General features: G+C 41.9%; 1 protein-coding gene across 1 annotated transcript in view; it reads left to right on the top strand.

Moving 5' to 3' along the window:
* nbas (NBAS subunit of NRZ tethering complex) overlaps positions 1–17,486 on the top strand; it is a 169,059-nt gene that overhangs the window by 90,045 nt on the left and 61,528 nt on the right. The window contains exons 42-43 of the mRNA XM_047573656.1: positions 9,509–9,732; positions 9,967–10,077. Of these exons, the coding sequence (XP_047429612.1) occupies positions 9,509–9,732; positions 9,967–10,077 (335 nt within the window). The remainder of the gene's footprint in view (positions 1–9,508; positions 9,733–9,966; positions 10,078–17,486) is intronic.

Genomic DNA, 17,486 nt, shown 5'->3' with positions numbered 1-17,486 from the left:
TCCTTCCTCCTTCCTTACCAGATGTTCAGTGGTATTTCTTTCCCCTCAGTGGGGTTGTTGTGGCTGATCAGTGTTTTTACAATAACAGTTGTATAGTTTGGAAGGAAGCTCCAATGCAAAATCAGTTATGTTGGTACCTTATCCAATCAGCTCGTACAGTGCCATATTTAAAATCACTTCTTCACATTTATGCTTTTAAAAGCATAACTATGATCTGAATACTGTCAAGTTAGCATTCACATCGTACATTTGTTCAATAACTAGATATATTATAAGATTCACAGCCTACAGTGCAGCTGGATTTAACCTTGTCTGTCATCGGATCAGATTGTGCAGAAATTGTATAACTGGGAGTGTGCTGTCCTTGTGGTTTTAAGTAGGACAGTGGGCCGACATGCGGAGATTTCATTTTGAAGTCTTTGCTGCTTAGAGTTCTTTGTCAGAAGCTTTGTCCTGGTCTCATTTGTTTGCTACAGTTACAGCAATAGGTTTCAGTTAAACAAACAACAATACGGTGAATTATAAAAGGCACCACGTAGAGCTTCAGTTCACTTCATTGATCCCTGTGGCAAAACTGGCCTCCTGTGTGTGACCCTTTTACTGTGTGACTGTGTTTTAGCTCTTTCACAACAGAACGTAGCCCTTGAATCATCTGACACGATTCCTGACACCGAGGTTTTGGTCAATAGCCAATTCAGTGGCAACATAAATGACAGAACATACATGTATTTAGACTGTGACGTAAAACACATCAACATATTTAACGTGCAAAAAACAATCAGCAACTTCCAGGGCTGAAAAATAAAGTCGACACAGAAACGCTAAAGGGTGCACTTCCTCCAATGAAAAACTTTCTTGTAGTTATATTTCCTATTTGTGACACCCGTATGTAGGTTGAATGTTTAAATAACTCACCTGTATTTTATCCAGAATTTCACATTATAAAAGTGCCCTGGTGGGCTGCTAACTACCCTACAGCTCCACTCAAACTCCACCTCTTTACCCACTTTGTAAAATTAGTTTGGAGAAAAAATACTGAGAAAAAATACTGAGTGGTTACCCCAAAGTGGTTACCCCTACAGACACCCACTTTGGTCTTTAAAACCATTATTGTTCTATTACAAAGAAATTGCATGGGGTCTGATCCACCTTTATGTATTTCTTAAGCCAGAATACCTCACTGCCCCCGTTTTGATTTTCCAAGATGGCCGCCCCATGTGTAAACAGTAGCTAAAAGCTCCTGTAATATTCCATTTATTAGCAGTTCTGATTATCTTTTGTTGTATTAAATTGGTCGTACAGACAGTATTTTTACACATACATATGTTGAAACACTGTTACAGTGTTATTTAAGTTTTTCATGTGTTACATGGAAACTACAAGTCCATGTCGTGCTAACAGCGGCTAAAAACAATAGCAAAGACCAAAACGGGATGTGGTGCTTAGTGTAGTTTTTTTCTGTATTTACACAAAACAATTTTTATAATTTTCTGCCTCGTGTGGCCTTGTAAATTTCATCACTGTAAATAATTCCAGCAAAAAACTCATGAGTCGGTTCAAGTCATTTGTTTGATTTACAGTTTTTATCCCAAATAGCCTAAATTTAGTTTTATATTATAGCACTAATATCAAGATTAAAAAAAAAAATAAATAAATAAAACTTTAATTTCATTCTGCACTCAATATCAAGATACCAAGTCATATTCAGACAAGGCAAGAGCTTTCATGGACACGGCCTTCTAGTTTTCAAACTTCAGACTTTCAGACAGGTGAATGGAACTCAGCAATAATATAATCCTTACAACTACTTGCCACGTTAATTGTTGAAGAATGCAGACAGGGCGAGAAACACAGGCAGTACGCTGATGATGCCTATTTAACCTCTTGGTAAAGTTTGAAATGAAACATTTACTCACTTTACAAACTTCATTTAGTCTAAGGTTCATTTGAGAGCAATCCTCTCACATTTAATATGTTTAGTCCAGCCATGGGAAAATACACTTCCTCACTTCTCTCAATATTACACTGACACATCACTCTGAAAGGTATTGATGCACTGTTTGCTTGCCACCGTTTAACATTTAACACCTATGTTCAGGTTTATTTAATCAAGAGTTTTGTTTCATTTTATATTTCTATTCCCGTGCCGGCCTCGTTCGGTTGTCTTTTATTACGGGGTGAAGAAGTCTTTAACGTCTTTCCTCCCCCAGTTCCTTGAAGCCCACTGTTGACATTCAAGGTCTGTAACCGTTACTTTCCCATCTGATTATGGCTCCCGGGCATGACGGGAGCGACGCATTTCTCCGCGTTACGGAGGCTGGGTTTCCATTATTCCCAGAGGCATAATGAGCCGATTGCCACTTGCTCGCACTGGAAATTTTCATTATGCTGGCTAAAGTGCTCATTTGCGAAACAGAGGTGCTCTTTACCGTAATTGTTCTGTTTGTGGTGTTTACACGATATTAAAAAATAGCCAGTAAGTGTTGAGGTCTGTTTACCTGTGCTTGTCATTTTTTTAATTCATTTTTTTAATGTGTGAGTTTTTCCTTAATTGTGTGTGTGTGCGATAACACTTAGCTTATGGTAATTGTAGCTGTTAACGTGCGGCAGCTGTAGCGATGTGCTGACTAAAGACATTCAGGCTTTTCACTCAACCATTTGTCTTTGCCTGCAGTCACTATTCTCTCACTTATTTAGTATTGATCACTCATGCTACACACACACACACACACAGGCACAACATTTAAAACATGCACAATCGAGCCCACTTGGGGTATATCATCCAGAAAAACCGCTTGCACATCTCATTACGACCGTTAGCTTTAGAATAAAAGCCCACAAATCATTGTTAGGTGCTTTATTTTTCAGTTCATACCCTCGGATGGGGTCAGTGGAGTGGAGAGAATATCTCCGCACGTATTAAGTTTAATAAATTTGTTTTCTGATTCAAGCCGAGGGCAAAGAATTTGAGGAAAAAGTTTATCAAAAAAATCACTTGATAGAGACTGTCGGTGGCAAGGATTATAAAAAAAAAAAGAAAAAAAGAGAGAGAAACCGTGATAAAACAGCACTTCGGCCACATCTCGGGACATTGCCCGTTGCCTGCGGTGATTGCAGATGCTTTTCGATTCATGGCGGCGGCGGGATTTCAAACTGTGAGTTGCGGGAGCTGACCTTGGAAGCGCTGGACAATCGAGCAAGCTCCCTGTTGCTGAATTGAGCGAAATGATGAGTTGAGATCGAGTGAATTCCCCCCAACGCACAAAACGACCACAAATCCAGCGACTTTGCCTCTCGTATTTTGGTACAAATTGTGCACTTGTACCACAGTCAAAACCTTGTCTTTTTTTTTTTTTTTGCTTTTTGCCCCATGGGAGCCCCATCAACAGAGTCACTGCAGAAAACAACCTATTAGAGGAATATGAACTCTAATAAATGCACTGTTGTAGCCGACTGGAGATGTTTGAGGCTCTTTGATTAGATGTTCAGGTTTGTCTGTGTTAAACTACTCCTGCCCACCTTGCCTGTGTCTTTGCGGTCTTCTTGGCAGCTTTGTGTCTTTGTTGTGATCAGTCCCCCACGGTGGAATATGACCCACGGCGCTGCCGAGCCTGTTTATGAAGTGATTATTTCTTTTAAAACGGATGCCTGCTTTCTTTACCCCCTCGCCTTCTAAATAATTATGCGCACATGCTGTATACACCATTTACAGAATTGGTGCTAATGAGGCCACTGACTGTATTGCTAAGTGTTAGGCATGACATAAATACGACTCATTAAGATCATTACTAGGTTACTCTCTGGAGAGGCACGCCATGACGGTAACCTCCCTGTAACCTTTATGTGATTATTATCACACTAAAGGAGAAAGAATGTGTCGAATCTGGAAAACATTATATTTGCGTAGGGCCAGTTTTTTTTTTTTTTTTTTTTTTTGGCACCAATTATAATTAATTCATGGATAACACACACTAATCAAGCATAACATTATGACCTAATATCGTGTAGTGAGAATGAGGATGCTTGGGGAGTGTCATTGCTATGGGGGTGTCTGGGCCCGTCCAGGTGGGTGGTACGTGAATGAACGCCTGGCCTAAAACTTTCCCAGCACAACATTGTGTTGTCACAAAATCCCAAACTCCTTTAGAAAATGTACTGAATGTATAAACTAGTGCTTAAACCCTCATGACCAGATTAGGGCAAAATTGTCCTTTTCCATTTTATTTTGATATTATTATTTTTTTATAACTTTTTGCTGTCATATTTGGTAAATATGTGTATATATATAATTATTTTAGCAAATGTTGATATTTCTATTGATCCATTGATTAAAATTATACTAAAATTAAACTAAAAAAACTAAAATTCCATAATACTCAATTTTCAAGTGTTGATACAAATAAGGGATAAAAGCGTACTCTTCAGAAAAGCCCCAAAAACAGCATATGTTACTATTTTTTTCTACTTTTTTTTAATACATTTTTTATTCGACTTCAGTCCTAATCATAGATGCCAAAGGTTTGATTCATTTCTGACTTTTAACCCTTTATATATCAGTGTTTGTGATGGCATTACAAATATATTTAAAAAAAAAATGAAATATATTCAACATGCACCATGGATTTTTCTTGGGGAGATTATTAGACCCTTGGACATGTCAATGATTAGTAGCAATACTGATTTTGATGTTCAGACCGCATTTTCAGCCAAAACTGAAATCTCCCAGCACCTGTGTGTTGATATGTGTGACTTTTTCCTACGTCGTACTCCGGTCAGCCACAGCTGTACCGGCTTCCTCCCGGGCTGAATGAAGCCAACATGGAAATGCCAAAAAATCGCAGTTTCACAAATGACTGCCTGAAGCTGTATCCGATAGTGAGTTAATCCCCATAGACCTCCATGCTGAAATGCCCAGAAGATGTTTACAACCTAGTAAACCTTCTTGATCTCTGTAGCTAATATCCCCACTCATGACAACTTTACAGGGGGCTGGATTTGATGCGAGGGGCCGTGTCTGGCATAATAAGGATCAGGGCTGCTTTGAGAAACGGGCGGACCGGCTCTTCTTTTTACCGTTGTTTCAATCAACCTTACAAAGTTACAAACAGAGTTACAAAGAGCCTGTAGCCTACATGACGTTCTGTGTTTCGTCAGACAAAGGACAATTGGGACCAAGAGCTCATGATTGATAAACGTTGAAAAAAAAAAGTTATTTCCACTGAAATTACTGAAACAGTAAAGAGACACCTGGGTACGAGATGAAGGAGTTAGAATCTTCTGTGCTTTTCCATCTACTGAGATACGTGGACATAAATCAGAGTTGTTACATTTTGCTTCGACTTGTACTCACACTTCTGGGGGAGTTGTACATTTGACGGCGGAGCATAAACCCAGCTTTAGGTGGAGTCAGGCAGGCTTTTCAACCCCAACTGAGATTTGTTGATGCGGATTTAACATGTTTGCATATCTTTCCATAGAACAAGTTGTCTGTGCGAGTTATACAGACGCAGCATCCGCAGGCAAAACTGGTAAAGGCGTAATATTAATATTTAATCACAACACAAGTGACAAACTCAATTAAAGGAGTCGCTACAAACATATTTCGTTTATTTTATTTACCCAGGCAGCCCGGGAAACAGGCAAAGGGATTTTGCACGGGCGCAGAGTTGCGACCGAGACGTAATAACATGGGAAATTAAGGCCGTAAATGAGAGCGCAGGCGTGGTTGAAAAGATTTCCAGACTGTGACATAGACTTTTTATTTTTACACCGTTCCCTCTTAAGAAGCAGCCGAGAAAAAGAGCCAGCGGCAGCTGCTGACGTCACCACTCGTGGCTTTTTAAGATAATTTGTAATAAATAAGCAAGGAGCGGGAAAGAAAAATAGGGTACAGCCGTGATTGTAAAGTATATTAATCAGAAAGAAGAAGCATTTCAGAGATTGTTTAGTAATGAGGGATGAAGAATGTTGAGAAAAGCGTGGAAAAAGTGGTGTCGGCCAAGGTAGGGACTATAATCCAGTGCCACAGATGAATGGCAGACGGAGTGAGGGACATAATGCATAAAGCAGTATTTCATCATGAAAGCCTTACTTCAGTAATGTTCTTCAAACATCGGCCTGTCCGTCACAGCTTCTGCAGACTTTCTTCTCGCTCGCCGTGGTCCTCCCCTACATGTCATTCTGCCTTTTATGAAAAAAAAAAAAGTGTCCAAGATGGTGGCAGCATTAACAAACACCTCAACTTTTACCTCGTCTCCTCTCCTCCCCTCCATTACTTTCCTTCTTTCATGTCTCGGTTCACCCCTCTGACTTCATATCTTGACTCGCTGTACTTTTAATATTCTCCCCTCTCTGCCGCTGCTCTTCACTTTCCTTCCTGTCCTGCTTTTGAACCGCGAATCTGCCACACTAACCACCGCCGAGGCCACATCTAAACAGAGACACGCACCCAAGACAGACACACACCTCTGTTTTTAAGCTCACATATTTCCAGCAGCCATAATTACCTTATGCAAATAAGATCAACAAATAAACCATCTCAGCCTGCTGGGCGACAGTATATAAGATGCCAAAAACCAAATTCAGGAGCTCATTTAATTAGAACAGAGTTGATGAGAGAGATACAACGTTCACCAAGCTCTCCCTCTGCACGACGCTCTAAATCATGAATGTGTGTCCACGAGCTTATTCCCCATGGGCCTCAATCGCGGCGGCAGCTATGGTTCCTTTTACCCATAATTTCTTGACATGTAGGGAAAAAAGCTTTACAGTAAATTGCCTGTTTTAACGCAGGTGCAGCAGTCAGTGTCTTTCCGGAGGCAGAATCACGGGAGCGAGGACGCGGAAGTTGCTCTGCCCGGTATCTTTTCCTGCCGATTTTTGAAAATTACTTCCATTTTTGAAAATAGCCTCATTAGTTTGTCACGGCAAAGCAGTGTTAGACCTGTGAAGCTTTAGAAGCCGTGCGGCGCGGGGCGTTTGAAGCTCAGTGTGTCACATCGTTTAATGATAAGCCTTGAGGGCAGTTTGCATTCGGCCAAACGTGGCTAAAACAGTGATTTCCTTACCTCCGTCCGTGAGAATTATGTTTAAAAAGTCCCCGTTTTGCTGCATGAAACAGTCCTGACCTGTCGAGGCGCGTGCTGCACCAGATTCCTGAAGGTGTCCTGTGGTATCTGGCACCAAGGTGTTAGCATCAGACTAACTCCTGTTAGCTGGGAGGTGGGTCCTCCACATATCAGACTTGTTTTGTCCAGAACATCCCACAGCTGCTTGGTGGGATTGAGATCTAGGGAGTTTGGAGGCAACACCTCAAATTTGTTGTCATGAAAGAGGCCAGAGCCACCAGGGAATATGGTTTCCATTAAACTGTGTTCATGGTCTGCAACAATGCTTAGGTAGGTGGCACTTGTCAAAGTGGACGACAGGAACCGACATTTTCGAGCAGAACATTGCCTCTCCTGGTTTGCCTTCTTCCCATACTACATCCTGGTGCCATGTGTTCCTCTGGTAACCTGGACATCCAACCACCCACCTTCTTCCATTGGTCCAGTTCTGATGCTCACATGCCCATTGTTGGCGCTTTTGTCATTTTACTGGGGTCTACATGGGCGCCCTAAATGGTCTGTGGCTATGTAGCCCCATATGCAACAAACTGCGATGCACTATGTACTCTGACACCTTTCTATCAGAAACCAGCGGTGACAGTACAGTAGCTCGTCAGTGGGATCGGATCACACGGGCCAGCCTTCGTTCCACGCGACCGTCACTGAGCTTTGACCGCCCATGATCCTGTCGCCCGGTTCACCGCTGTTCCTTTCTGGAGCCACTTTTGATAAATACTGACCAGTACAGACTCGGGAGAGCTGTTGTTTTGGAGATGCTCTGACCCAGTCATCCAGTCATCACAGTTTGGCCCTTGTCACACTCGCTCAAATCCGCCCACATGCCCATTTTTCCTTCTGTAAACACATCAACTCTGAGGACAAAATGTTGACTTACTGCCTGTTGATGAAGACATAATCAGTGTTATTTACTTCACCTGTCAGTGGTCATAATGTTATGCCTGATTGATGTATGATCAGTAAAACAGAAAGAAGTAGGAGCCTGTTTAGTTAGACCCTGATATTTCTTTATTGTGAATATTGGGTTAATTCACAGTGAATATTTTTTTATTTTGAGCGTAAAATATGTATATATACATTCTGGGAAAGAGTGCATAAAGATATCTGCAACAATAGAATCTGCAGGGTACCACTGTCATATAGGAGAGATACCATAAATCCTTGTGTTATATAAAACTATTATGTTTGCAAGTACTTACTCCGTCAGTTTTTCCAATTAACTGATTAATCTATTGATTTTCTTCAAAATATTTTTGACCGGACTTTCAATTATTTTCAGAGTAGTTAATTAATCCAATGGTTTGGAATCGTATAATAACTGAGACTTTTACCACTGATCTTTCAGCTTTTTATTCAAAGATTCTCCCATAATAACACATTTTAACGAGAAATCTACAAATGACCTAGCATTAACCTTTAGCTAATGATGGTATTCGTTCACTCAGAAGTTGAGAGTTATGCAGTGAAGACCAAATTAGGAAAGACCTGCCGTTAATTAGCGCTGATAGCATTGAGTACGACTTGCCTTAATGATGCTGATTATTTTTTAAAAATGCCTACCTGTATTCTTTTTCTGATAAAGGTTGAGCATTGTTACACATTAATGGAAATCTACCTCTTTTAGGTATAGGTCATACACGCACCCTAACCCTAACGGTCTACTGGAAAGCAGTGTTGCTGTTCAGGCCATTAGCATCTGTTATTGTTGTTGTTATTGAGTTTTCATTTTAAGCGCAACCTATGCTTGGCAGTGGAAGCAAGTAGCCAGTCATCCACATCACTGACATAAGACACTGAGGTGAACAGTGAAGAAATTAGCTCATTATATCTAGTTACGGCATCATCGGATAAGTGTCTGTCATAACGAATAACAACAATTTCAGTGTAATCTGTTATTTTAAATTCAAATGTTATGAGAAAATGATCGAACGAAAGAGGGTTATGAGTAAATACCGTCGTTAATTCAGTTTCTGGGTCATATGTTGGGACAAAATCTACAGGTGTGATTAAAACAGTGAGTTGATCCATTTACATTCTGGGAAAAGCCAGTTGATTCTAATAGTGACATAAATTAACCCGAGAAATGTCAATCAAAGCCTCCTGTACACAGAAGACCCCGCCCCTATCACTGCTGAGCCAATCACAAGGCCGCATATTACACACTGACTCTGTCAGGTTCCCCCCAACTGTGCCTAGAGCCTGTTCTCGCTCCCATCAGCCAACTACTGAGGCCAAAATGGATCGCTTTGTCACTAGAACCCGAAAACACTCAGATAAGAATTCCAGATGTGTCATATTACACACACACACCAGTTACATATGTATATATCATGTTTACCTCACTTTTTGTCTGTAAACTTGAGATTTCTCTCCCCTTTCCTTAGGCTGACCCAAAGGAGCTGATCCGCATGGTCACGCAGCACGTGTCCTCATACTCTGATTGGCCGGAGGAGGTGCAGAAACTGATCCACCAGCTGCAGATGTACAACGAGCGCCTGACAGACTTCACCCAGGCCCAGGTGTTGCAAGGGCTGGGCCGCGGCGTGGACGTCCAACGCTTCAGCTCAGACTCTGAGTACAAGAAGGAGACCATCCTTGGCCTCACTGAGTAAGTGCGCGTGTGTGGGAAGCTGTACCGTTTGTATCACCGCTGCATAGTCGACCTAGTTGCCTTCTGCCGGAAATAATTGCGGTTAGAAAAAGACGTCCTGTAATCAAAAAGGTGTGCTTTATTTGGTTGGAAATATTTGTGTGCCAGATATGCATCTGAGTGGAAGTGTCCTTTCTGCTTTGATGAGATGGAATCTGATGATTTTCTTCCTTTGTGTTTGTGTGCATCCAGGACTCTGGAGGTTGGCGTGTACAGAATTGCTCTGTCTCTGGCTAAGCGCTACAGTGTTCCTCTGTGGGAGGTCTACATGACTCACCTCGAGTTCCTCTTTACGGATAGCGGGTACATGCACACACGAGTACAAACACCATCACATAAGGTCTCCCGGTGCATTTTCCATCTCGCTTTACTCTGTATTTCTGACTTTACGTCACGTTGGTCGTCTCAACAACTCAACTTATGTTTTAACGAAGAAGCATTTATGGCTTTTCTTCTCTTTCTTTCTTGTTAAATTGTATTTGTGCGTACGTAGATACCTTTTCTGTTTTTAATTCTGAAATAAATGAATGCGAGTAGCACCTCCACCTCTGAGTTATGATGAAACTGGGCTGCATAAAAAAAGCATACTTAAAACACTCCAGGGTAAATCAGACATGTTGTGAATGTGCAAGAGGACGTGAGCGTGTCAGAGACTATTTCCATAATTTATTTGCTCTCTGACTTCATAGCTGGATATCTGACTAACTCGGCACCTTTCCCTCTTTTTAATAGAATAGAATGCCTTTTCAGCAGAGTTGACAAATGTATGCGTGTTTCCGCTCGCATGTGTGTGCGCATCTGTGATAAATAACCCCCTGTCGCATTCTGATATAAGGAAATGGTTTATGGACCCCACTTAACGATAAATTACAACCTATACGTTCCTCAAACGCTGCCACGGCTACTCTGTGTGTGTGTGTGTGTTTCTTCCCAACAAACTCTCGAGATCATGACAAATGTGTGAAGAATATTCATACTATAGTCTTGACTGGAAGCATCTGCAATATGCGTATTGATTTAACGGATGGATGGACACAGGGAGCGATATAAATAGAGCATACGGGGGGGGGAATTTAAAGGGAAAGACGTATACACTTGGAAGTATGGGTGTGGAATGAAATTTAGACTTTTATTGATCCCTGTAGGGAAATAAATTCTTCGCGTTTTATTTGTTTTGTGGCGGGAGGCAGCTACAGAGAAGTGGCCTGGGATCAAGTCCATTTAGGCGAACTAGCTGGACGCGAGTAGGAGCAGAAGTTCTGATGCCACTTGTCAGTATGAGTGCTTAAGGATCCCATTACGCGTACATTGCGTGTGTGTGTGTATAAGTAATGTCATTATTAGTAGTGTCCAGCATGTCAGCACGTCTTTCTGGAGTCTGCATTTCGTCTGGTTTAGCTACCTCTTAGCTTCCAGGTGAGAGTAGGCTGAGGAGAAGGATTTAAAATGCTATTTAAGGCAACACACTTTTGCTTTTTCACCCATTTCGAGAGTTTTTGCTGCCTCATTAACATGTCTTCTATCAAACTAATTTGCTTCTCTGATTTACTCCTAAATGCACTTTCTAATGCAGCTTTCTAAACCGGCTCGTAGCACTGCCAGCCTCGTCTCTACCCAGGCATATGAGGTACTGTTGTGAAGCTCTTCTTCTCCGGCAGAAGTCTGTCGGGTCCAGATGTGGTCATATCCTTTGTATTAGCAACCAGTCGTGAAAACAGAAAAGCCGATGTGAAGCTAAACTCGAACTCTCATGGGTAAGGTGTCGATTTCTGACGACGTGATTCCTTCAAAAGTGTCACTTGACCGGATATTCTGCCAGTCTGTGTTTATCTGCGAGGGACATTTAAAAATGCCGTGAACTCCGGCCATGAGTTGTCTTGACAGTATTTTGTGATTTATGGAGTGATAAAAAGAGATATTCCCCCTGTAAATACCTGGAAATCTAATATGTTAACAAAATGAAATAAGAATTTAGAACCTCACTTTAGCCATTATTCAGGTTTCTGTTCTGGAAATGTATGCAAATTAGTGCATATTTAAGTAGATAACTCTTCATTTAAATCAACCGGAGAAGCCTCATGGCGATATCTATTAGTTAAAAATTTCACCATATTCACCTGGAGTGTCTCGTCTTGACATCTTCACCTCTGCAAAACTCCTCCGAGCCGATAGACCTTTGTTAACAGCCTGCTCACATACCTACTGATGCCTATATTCTTCTTGAAAGTGCAGTGCCGCGTTATTGCCGTTGCTTACCTGCGCAGTTAACAGTGGTTACCTACTGTTACCCTAGGTTCTGTGAGTATAGTACATTGCTGTAAAGTGGTATGTGCAAGGTTGCAACACAACCAAAATTGTACCAGGACATCCCTAGATACAAGCATATATTTAATGAACATGCTTACTTGTCACCCAGCCTCGCCTTCATCATAGTCTGGTTGAGTTCCGTTCAACATAACGTGGCGAGACTATATGGTGGCAGATTCACATTTTTCTATTACAGTATTCTGTTACAATATTTACTGGCTATAATGTCGTTGTTTTTTGTTTTTTTGCAAAAATGTACTCCTTTAGTTGAAAGTGAACTCCAAAACACTGTGGCAGCTCACTTGTTTTATTTATGAGTTGAGAGAGTTGCAGCTCCCTCATTTTCACCCCAAACCTCACAGATGTTGCTGATTAGATGGATTACTGTTCTGTAATGAGCTATCATATTTGACACCTTCAGAATTCTGATTAAATGCATTAAGCTTTTAATATGCAAATTGATATAATTTGTAAATATTCATAGCGAAACAGAGCCGGTTATTCAGAACAAAAACGACTTTGAGAGGCTGACAAATGGAAGTAATAGAGAAACACTTGTGTTTCGGGCCTAAGAGTGGATGGGTTCAGGATAACAAGAAAAGTCACTGTAATATCGCGAAATAATAACACGACTAAATACTAAACAAAAATGAATACAGAATCAGTTTCTTTCTGTTAGAGGTATTATTACTTTGTCTCTGAAGAGCAGAAGTCATCTTTATTTATGGCGTTTCAAATAGTGGTGTTATTGTTATGCAACAGCAGAGTGGACTGTTAACACACAGGGTTGTATTTCTATATATCAAACTGTGGATATATACCTAGCCTCTGAAAAATAGCTCGTATTGTAGTTATATGGTGAAAGGGTAACAAAGATTAAAAATATATATATATATTATTTCCCGGTCAAATGAATGCATTCAATGTTACAAAGGTAAATGTTCCAAGAAACACCGTATGAAGAGAAAGGTTGTTAGTTCTAGAAATAGCTACAGATCAGTAAGTGCAGGGGGGGAGGTTAGAAGAGGGGAGGAGATGGATGGAGGGAGAAGAGATAGATGATAGAGCCAGTGTGTCCCTGAGACAGTCCTATTAACACAGAATAAACGCTTTAGAGGGATCAATGCCCTGCTAAACACCGCCAGCGTCAGCTGTTCTCCCTCTGCTTGTAGAGCTTTGTGAAAGTGCGTCAGGGCCCTTTAGGGGACATAAATTTTAGACACTTTTATTGACGTTTTAATGACAGCTTTTAAACCACATAAAGGACTTGTCCAAAAACAGAAAGATGCTTTGAAATTACTCACTTATGTAGTTGCACTCAACTTTGTGCTTTACTTTTTTGAGCTTTGTTTTGTTTTGCCTGATGCAACACTGTTCAAACTGGACTTCAGTGGTGTTGCCTTTTTTGTACTGAATGCATGAAAAAAATTAAGCAACAGAGGTCGTCAACGTTTTTCAGGCCAAGGACCCCCAAACTGAGGGAGAGATTAAGTAGGGACCCCTTACCTACTATATGTGTTCTATATTAAATTTGTAGTGTGTGTATTTATAAAAATCCTAGTGCTTTTTATAAATATACAATATCATAATTTTGCATTCAATATTAAGCTATTCAAATAATACCCAGGTTCAAATATGAATATTTTTATCTCAAACTTAAACATACCTGACATAAACATACTTATAACTGTATGTCAGTGTATAATAGTTCAGTAGTTGACTGACGGGAGCGAGCTGCACTGTTAGCTTCTTTTCTGCTAATATAGCAGAGTGTTTACCTGGGGACTGAATTGGCCAATTGTGGGGAACCTGACAGAGTCGGCATGTAATGTGCGGCCTTGTGATTGGCTCAGCAGCGATAGGGGCGGGGCCTACTGTGTACAGGAGGCTTAGATTGACAGGTCTAGTGTGGCGCTCTGTTTGAAACGGTGCGCTGTTGAGCGAGCTCCTCTATCGCTGAATGAGTGCTAACTGAGAGATAATGTTGTCGGCCTACGTTTATTCCTTCACTGAGATATGTTGGATTCACAGTTATGTGTATTTAAATACATTTAAATTTGTGCAGGAAAATTTAAAAAAAAAAAAAAAAAAAACATAAAAAATGTCTAATCAACCAAAGATTTTGCGACCCCCCCTGCAGTACCTCCGGGGACCACCTAGAGTTACTTTGATGTATTTAGTCTAAATAAATGAAACCAATCCAAACAAACACCCCAGAGCTCCTCACATCAGGTCCTACCTGCCTCCAGCTGCTGTTGACCGCTCACTGCAGGTCGCTATTTGCCCACGATGAGAAGCAAAAAAAAAAAAAAACATCCTTTTGTGGCGGCTTCCTTTCTTACTAATCCCACGCCAAGGTGTGGTTTGTTTTGAGCCTAATGAGGATTCCTCAGAGACAGAGGATCCCTTTCAATTCTGTACCATCTCTTTTCATTTGCACTCAAACTTCAAATAATATCAGAATCTGATACTGTACAGACCCGACAGTAAAATCTTTAACACTGCCAGTTGATTAGAACTTTTCAGCTCCAGTCCGACGTGGTTCTGGATCAATAGAAGGAACCTTAATAAGGTTTTTCTCTCTTTGTTTCCCGCTATGCCACAATCTAAAGACTGACTGTGAAGACTCTCAAACAAGACACTTCCTTTTATAAAAATCTACCTCATTTGGCCTTTCTTTCTTTTTCTCTCCCCTCACTGTCTCTGCTCTTGTCTGGCACTTCAACCTTCCAGGAACCTTGTGGCATGCAAATTACATCAATATTCTGAACTGCGCCCACCCCTGCCACATTACGTTATTTAACTTCACTCTTTCACCGCGGCTTCACCCCAATTACCAATCGGTTTCCTCTGGCGTGTGTATTTAGGAAAAATATTAATTATTAGAAAGTGGCTGTCAGTTGATGCGTTTCTTTTAGTGCCGTTTCTCTGTGTCTAATAAAAAAAAAACGACTCTGTGAGATAGATGCTGACGCCGCTGCTACTAGCTGTCACTTTAGCACAAACATATTCTGTTGTGCTGTTGCATCGCTGCAACATTTAATTAGGTCTCTCCGATCAAGCTACTGCGCGCACACGCCCTGCCGCGTGTTTATTTAGCGCGCCCAGCGTGATCATTGCTAGATTAAAATGCACATAATGTGTCGTTGCCACGCTTCAGGGTGGCAAACCCATGCAGCCCCAGTTGTTGGCTATCGATTGTGCTGTTGAGAGACTGCTGATGCGCTTTCCGCAGAAACTCTGCAAGTTTGGGAGCCTGGAGCATGACTGTAGGCATGCCGCGCGCAGTCACGGGGGAGAGGCGTGGGAGGAGTGGGGGGGGGCGCGGGACCTGACCAGGAAAGCGCAGCTGCATAACCTTTTGTGTCAGTTCTGGTTTCAGCAGTACAGCACACCTGACTCAACTGAATCAGTTGCTATTTTAAAAAAAAAAAAAAAAAAGGAAATGCCACACGTGTAGAACCATCTCTCACATACCATTCTGTACTGACATTGCTCTTTTTTTTCTTTTTTTTTCCCTCCCTCGGCTTCATTTGATACGAGCTTGTTAATGGAAATTATTCATGTTCCGAATAAAAAAATCAATTTCTCCCCTGAAACCAAAAACATGTAAATCCTAATTTGAGCCACGCCAGCAGCAGCACTCCGGGGTAGGTAATGTGAAATTTTTAATTTGCTCAGTAATTTAGTTTATGACCAAAGACATGCAAAACTAATGAAATTCCCATCAGCCCCGGATTTATTTTTTTCATTATTATTTTTTTTTATTATTTAACGTTAATTAGCGAATGTCAACAGCAAGCCAGACGATATTGGCTCAACGCAAGTGCAGCCAAACAGAGCCGCTGGCGTAGCCTCAGTTCAGTCTTCCAATACTGACGTGAATAATTTTGTTTTAACGTTTTTTTTTTTTCAATATTGACACACGATAAAGTGCGCTCCGTGCGTTCCTGAGATGTAAACCGTCAGTTGACTGATCTGGGCTCGAGCTACGTGAGCTTTCTGACCTTCTGAGCGCGTGCCTGCGTCCGCAGATCTCGTGCGTTGACGCGTGTGTGCAGAACGTGTGACAGGCGGAAACAAATAGCCCGCTCCTTGCATAAAGAAAACATGACTCAGCTGCGCGTCTCCTTGGAAATGCAATTTTCATGTGCCCGCGTCCCGTACTCAGCGCCGCAGCACAAAAAGGATGCTAACAACCCCCTGCTGGACAGTCATTTGTAAACAAATTAGCGGCACAGATTGCAAAAAAACAACAACAATGGCTGCGCTGAATAATCACCAGTGCCCCCGCCCACCACCACCACCACCACCACCACCACCCCGCGGTTTAATCCTGCCTGTCTGATTTCCGCTCCAATTAAACATGCCTCAGAATTTAAGAATATTAGCGGGCTATTTTAGTTTAGCCGTTGATGGATGAGACAACAAACGGAATATGGTAATGCCGGGATGAGAGGGGAGAGGAGCGGCGGAGAGGCTGAGGCACACTCGGCTGGATTAAATTGTTTCCTCGCTCCGGCTGCCTTTTGAAACAAACAAGAGAGGACTGTAATGACATGCTTCTGATATTACTGCCGCGTGTGCGCCGCGGAGATAGCGGGCCGCTGCGTGGTGTGTTCGCTGAGAAATGCCACCAAGCGAGCAACAGTATCGGAGCCAGCGTGGAGTAGTAGTAATAAAGCTATCAGGGACAGATATGCTAACCAAAGAGATTTTGAAAGCCGTGGAGGAGGATGTGAGGGTGTGCATCCGACATGAGGAAAGAGGGGGGGAACTAAGCACCTTTTGTCGGGGAAGGGAGGTGACAAAGCGGAGGCTGGCGTGAAATCTGGACTCCAAACTGTGTGTACCTGCCAGAGGAAGCTCCTCAAACAGTCCTACCTGGACGAGCTGTTGGTGATTCTCTTGCCTTTGTCCTTTGGAAGTAATGCGATTAACTAGAGAAGCACCAGCCTTTGACTGGGGTGGCAGGCCTCCTCTATGTGTGTGTGTGTGTGGAGAGGATGAGGACAAGGAGGGAGTCTTCACTTTGGGTTAGTTCCTGTGTTGGCTCCAGCCTGATTAGAGCCCCCGCTGCGAGGATGATTAGTGTTATTTACATTATCGAGCCTGTCGTCAGCCGGCCCGCTGCCGCCGCTCCCTGTACTTGTTTCATTAGCGGAAGCCTCCCAGCTCTCTCCCCGACGGAGACACCAGATGATGATGATGTCCCTCTCCGGCAGATAGACACACTTCCACTCACGCGAACGCACTCCCGGGGAGATCACCATCGAGTTTTACTCCACGCCGTACTGTAGCAGCTAACTAAATAACTTTAGTTTGTTGTTCCCAAATAGTTTTTTTTTTCTGTTAAATCTTCTATCTGGTGTTGCATTCTTTTCACTTTTTGTGAGCAATTAACT

This window comes from Mugil cephalus, chromosome 21, assembly GCF_022458985.1.
Source record: "Mugil cephalus isolate CIBA_MC_2020 chromosome 21, CIBA_Mcephalus_1.1, whole genome shotgun sequence".
Classification (NCBI taxonomy): Eukaryota; Metazoa; Chordata; class Actinopteri; order Mugiliformes; family Mugilidae; genus Mugil; species Mugil cephalus.
Note: the sequence above shows the minus strand (reverse complement) of the source record. Positions and strands in the feature narration are given on the sequence as shown.